Below are 5,841 nucleotides of genomic sequence, written 5' to 3' on the forward strand. Positions count from 1 at the left end.
AAATATCTCGTTTAAATAAAAAATTTAAAAAAATTTTTATTTAATCATGTATTTATGTTTGAATTTTATTTTAATTTATAGAAAGTTATCTGTTTATTATATTTTAGTAAAAAAATTTATAAATTATAATTTTAAATTTGACGCTTTGTTTTAAAGCTCTGTTGGTATGTTAGTACGAATGTTTCTAAAGAAAATGGCGTAATTGAATATCTACATATATTAAAAATTATGAAAACTTTCGAAGTTTTCAATGAAAATACAATATTGTAAAAAATAAAAAAGTTAATATTTCATAACAAGTTTTAATACCTAAGTAAATATTAATCTGTGAAATGAATTTGATACAAAATTCTAGTATGACAGTTCCTTTCTGTGGTTATATGTTCTAATATTTGATCTTCAGTAATGAAAATGCCACTTTTTTTCATCTACCATTTGTCACATATTGTATTAATATTAATCACATAGTTATATAAAGAAATACTCATGATTTATCTTGACATTAATTGATGTTTTTTGTGACAAGCACAAGAATTAATTTTATACCGTACGTATATTTCGTGATAGATATTAATATTAATTTTTGTGTTTATCTCATTCTATATAATCTATTAATATAAAGGATTTCAATTTTAGTATTAAATATGGAACATTCTAGAATATTTTCAAATAATATAGCTTCTACTATAGAAGAAATTAGGCCTTTTTTAGAACGTGTATGTATTAAAAATATATATATTTTTAATATTTTATTTTAAATTTTTATTCTAATATAATAATAATGTATTTATTTTTATTTATATTTGCAGCAACCTGGCATTTCATTAAGCACATTATTAAATATTCAAAGAGTTCAAACTTCTATAGACACTGTACCTCCTACATCTGATAATTACATCATTGATGTTGAAGATCAATCAATAAATAGTACAAATTTGCAAGATGTTTCAGTTCACGACAATCATCATCAAACAACTGCAACAGACAATTTTTTAAATAATATTCGTGAGGCTGCAAATGAGGTTGTGAGTGAAAGCCAAAACAATAATAGTAATGTTATTAATCATAACAATAATAATGATATAGAAGAAAATTCAACAGAATCAGTACGAATTAGTCCACAAACACGTGCATTGTATCAAGGACTTAGAAAATATATTCTTTTTGTTTGCATTCTTCTTATCAAAGGCCTCTATGATTACAGGGCTAGTATATTAAATTTTATAGTATTAGTTGTTACATTTAATTATACTAACAACGTTGTAAAACGTGAAATTGCAAAACAAAATAATAAAAGTTGGCTATCACTTTTAATTATTACATGTTATATTATTGGATGCATAGTTTTTATTTATTTTGAATATGATACACGTATATTTTCTCCATATTCACAACCTCTTACCATTTGGGAACTATTGTGGTCAGTTTTGATAACAGATTTTGTTTTAAAATTGATTACCATTATTTTTAAAGTTTTTTTAACATGTTTACCTTCAAAACTTTTGGCTCTTCGAAAAAGGGTGAGTGAACTATTATACAATTGTTTAATAATATATTAATTAATTAAAAAATTAAATGACAATTTTGTTTTAGGGTAAATATTTTCTTGTAGTAGAAGCAACATCTCAACTTTATCGATGTGTTGCACCTGTTCAACCATGGTTATATTATTTTTTTGAAAGTTATCAAGGTACCGAAAAAATATTTGGGGTATTACTTTCTCTATTGTATACAGTGAGCAAAGGAACTGATATACTATCCCGTCTAAAATTATTTCAAACTGCTATTTGGAAATTACTTCAAAATGTGGTATGTTTTACAATTTTTTAAAAATAAAAGAAATTTATAAAACTATTAATAATTAATTTTATTACAGAATTTAGGTGTATCGCCATCAAAAGAGCAATTAGTAGCTTCAGGTGGAATTTGCGCAATTTGTCATGATCAATATTCAATGCCTGTGAGATTACATTGCAAACATATTTTTTGCGAAACATGTGTTTTAACGTGGCTGAATCGAGAATGTTCATGCCCATTATGTCGAGCAGCAATCACCGACGATCCTATTTACCGAGATGGCCATACAAGTCACTTTATTCAGTTATATTGACTTTCATATATAATATATGAAATTGTATTTTTTCACTCCTAATTGTACTTGTAAGAATTTGTATTAAGCTTTTCATTTACATAAAGCAAACATTTTTTAAAAATTTTATAACAATGTTATCTTTATATAAATCATTTATCAGTTATTTTGATATCTGTAATAAAAATAATCTTTATATATTGATTATTTTAAAAAAATTATCAAGATTATATATAAATTTAACAAATGTAACATAAGTTGTATATAAGAAATGATAGAGTTATTCTTTTTCTCAAATACGAGAATAAATTTTATATTTTAAAATGATTTACCAATTGTCAATTAACTGTTTATTTACGAAAATAATGTAACTGGCTTATTGAAATTGAATAGTTACAAATTTTCTTTATAAGTATTACTACATTACGTTTAGTGTTTTTATGATGTATTCAAAAGTGTGGTTTTTTTTACTTCATACATGACAATGAACACAAATAGTCATAATATGAAAAAAATATGACTATATGGCTTAGAATCTAAATTACGTTCGTTGTTGATTATAATTCAACATTTGGTCATTAACGTTCTAGATTAAACGTTACGTGCATGTAATATAATTAAAATCACACTGTAGACAAGTTTCATTAATGTACAACATATAAGTATTTTCTCTGAGACATTATAAAACATATTGTCATACAGGACTTTAACACTGACAATAAAGTAATTATTATATAAGGGTATTTTTTTAGCATATATAGAAAAATAGTTCATAAAACATTGGCTTTCAAGCGTGCTTGGAAGTATTCTCCATCCCCTTTAGTTGCTTGTTTATTTATCTCTTTATGACGCTCCCTACTCACTATCTCTTCTATGACCTCTCCATCACCTTTAATTAACCTATAAAAATGTTAAAATAAATATAAATTATATATGTACACATTACAAATAATAAATTTATATTTTTTATATAGAAATACCTGTATCTCCCTGTTTCTTCATCATAAACTTTACGTATTACATTTTGCTTTTTTTCCCATTCTTCTTTTGTCATAGGTGCCATAGCCTTTGACTTTTCTGATACTTCTTGAGAAACATCTTTAGAAATACTTTCTTTGGATTTATCAGTATTTCGTAATTTTTTCTTAGATTTCTTTAATTTTTTCTTTAATTTTTTCTTCATTCTTTTCTTCTTCCTACGTTTTTTCATAGCTTTCTTCAATTTTTTAGCTTTTCTTCTTGCTTTCTTACGTTTTTTTTCATCTTCAGAAGTATCTGAACTGCTACTACTACAACTACTGCTAGTACTGCTACTGCTAGAACTACTGCTACTACTGTCACTACTAGTGCTGCTAACACTTGAGGTACTTGAAGAAGACAATGATCTTTTTCTTTTTAATTTTTTACGTGCAATATGATCAGTCTTTTCTTGGGTGTCTTCATTTTTTTTCTTTTCTTTTCCTTTCATATGCATATCATCTATATCTTTTCTTTTTGAATCTGCTTTATCAGCACTAGTTTGTTTTACATATCTTTCTTTTGAATTACTTTCTCTTGATTGTTCACTAGAATCTTTTAAGTTTCTTTGATGATCATGATCCAAAGTGCTTCTACTTCTAGATCTATCATAAGGTGGTCTTCTACTATTATGATTTAAAAATCTATTACCTCTTCTTTCACTATTATACCTATTATATTGTGAATTGTTGTGTCTATTTCTATCATAAAATCCAGAATGTTTATAAGGTCGATAACCAAAGTTACGTTTACGATTATCCAAATATCCACTCCGTCCTTTATAATATCCTCTACCTTCTCTTGGATTTGGTCGGTACGGTCTAACACCATTCTCAAATCTTTTATCCCACTTGTCATTTCTTCTATCTCTATCATTTTGATGCTTAGTCTCACGGCTAGAGATGCTTGAGGAACTGGAGCTACTAGAGCTGCTTCTGTGCTTTGACTTTTTTCTTTTATCCTTACTACATGTATTACGCCTTTTTTTCTTTGAATCAGAATCATCACTTTGTGAGGTCACTGATTGCTTTCTTTCTCTTTCCTCTTTCGATTTAACGCATTGGTCTAATCGTAAATCACTTTTTTCTTTATTACTCATTGTAGCGTTTAACTAATATTCTAAATTAATTAAACCTGTATTAGATTTAAATATTATGTCTTTTAACATTTATTTACCGTTCAATCGCATCGATGATTAACCTTCTACATTTTAATCAAAAGTTTTTCACTAAAAAATATTCTGATACGGAATGATAGATAAGACTTACGTATAAATGAATACGTTAACATTAAAATACCACAAAATAGTTTTTAAATGCATATGAACTATCAATATTCTAGTGCATCCCGCGAGCACGTAACTAACCTCGATTTAACAAATTACAACAGTCCTCTTCATCGATTTCCATTTCAAAAATTTGTCGAGACTTAAGGCAATTTTTCATGATAACATAACTGTGCAATATTTAGGGTTTTTTTATTAGCATTCATTAAACTGTTGGTAATAACTGATTAGAAAATCCGCTTGGTATATAAAAATTAAATAAAATATTTTAATTGTTAATTTCTTATCTATAGTAATCCTTTTTTTTATTAACATTTATTCTTTAAAAATTGCCATTTTTTTTAAATTAAATATTATAATTTTTTTTTAGAAAAGAATAAATATTTTAATTTTTCATTATTATATTTTAAATTATATACAAATTGTATTCTACTTTCATATAGGCAATAAATATTCAATTGTTTTATTATTTCCTATCTTTTAATTAACAAAATTTTTGTTAACAAATTTTCATCAATATGATATTTATACATATATGTTAAAATAAAAATACGTTTTTTTCTATTTTTTAAATTTTCTAGTATTATTTACAAAACTTAAATAATGAAGCGACTAGGAGATAAATGTTATTGCAAAGACAAGGTAAATTGTTAACCTATTTTGAATAAGAAATTTTCCTATTATCTATTTTTTAAATGAATAAAGAAATATATCTTTTAAATCATTATTAATGATAAAATTACGTATGAAAGAAATTTAAACTTAAATAAAATATTTTAAAAATTATTTTTATCATCAATGTTAGATGACTTATATTGATATCTAATATCGATAACATCATTCTTATAATATTATTATATTTTTTCTTAAAATATACATTTCTATTAAAAAAAATTCTCATACAAGTAATAAATATATAGATATAAAATGGCTAATTTTATTATTACTATTTTGAAAAAATATTTATTTATGTTAAATTATCTAAACATAAAAAGAAATCAATAATTTAAAAACATAATTGCAATTACGACATAATATTTAATATCATCTTTGGACTTTGTTGCCTCTATATCAATGTCTGATAATAATTATTACACTTTGAAAGTGTAAGATATTAAACAAATGTTGCTTGCTATGAAATTATTAAGACCAGAATGTCGAGTGATTGATGCACGAAATTAAATATAACTCGTTCGAATACCATCACGGTTACTGACCTTTCTAATTTTATTTTATAGCCTTGAAACTGATATATATTTCATTGTTTTTTTTTTCTTTTCTTTTCTTTTTTTCTACATAAATTATTGAATTAGAATTATTTAATTAACAAACCGAACGATATATTTATTAAAAAAAAAAAGTTTCAAAGTTTCGTTTGACTTGCATAATAATTGAAAATAATTTTAATATCTTTTTTAGATTTCTTAAAAAAATCTAAGAGATTAAGAAT

The 5,841-nt window shown here is 24.5% G+C and overlaps 2 protein-coding genes across 4 annotated transcripts; one reads left to right on the forward strand and one right to left on the reverse strand.

Moving 5' to 3' along the window:
• The first annotated feature begins 162 nt into the window (after positions 1-162).
• On the forward strand, positions 163-2,216 carry LOC107994967 (RING finger and transmembrane domain-containing protein 2). Its single transcript, XM_017052163.3, has 5 exons — positions 163-547; positions 637-716; positions 810-1,520; positions 1,594-1,809; positions 1,877-2,216. Exons 2-5 carry the CDS (start codon positions 645-647, stop codon positions 2,108-2,110), a joined length of 1,233 nt encoding a protein of 410 aa, XP_016907652.1. The 5' UTR covers positions 163-547; positions 637-644; the 3' UTR covers positions 2,111-2,216.
• Positions 2,217-2,424: 208 nt separating this feature from the next.
• LOC107994966 (ADP-ribosylation factor-like protein 6-interacting protein 4) lies at positions 2,425-4,526 on the reverse strand. 3 transcript variants are annotated; one of them, XM_017052162.3, is made up of 3 exons: positions 4,375-4,526; positions 3,070-4,225; positions 2,425-2,989 (listed from the first exon to the last, which is right to left on the reverse strand). In XM_017052162.3, exons 2-3 carry the CDS (start codon positions 4,203-4,205, stop codon positions 2,860-2,862), a joined length of 1,266 nt encoding a protein of 421 aa, XP_016907651.1. In that variant the 5' UTR covers positions 4,206-4,225; positions 4,375-4,526; the 3' UTR covers positions 2,425-2,859. The 3 variants fall into 3 exon arrangements, with proteins under 3 accessions (XP_016907651.1, XP_016907650.1, XP_016907649.1); XM_017052161.3 differs by having other exon boundaries at positions 3,070-4,240; positions 4,375-4,523; XM_017052160.3 differs by having other exon boundaries at positions 3,070-4,524.
• Positions 4,527-5,841: the final 1,315 nt, after the last annotated feature.

Source organism: Apis cerana, linkage group LG1 (genome assembly GCF_029169275.1).
Source record: "Apis cerana isolate GH-2021 linkage group LG1, AcerK_1.0, whole genome shotgun sequence".
Taxonomy (NCBI): Eukaryota; Metazoa; Arthropoda; class Insecta; order Hymenoptera; family Apidae; genus Apis; species Apis cerana.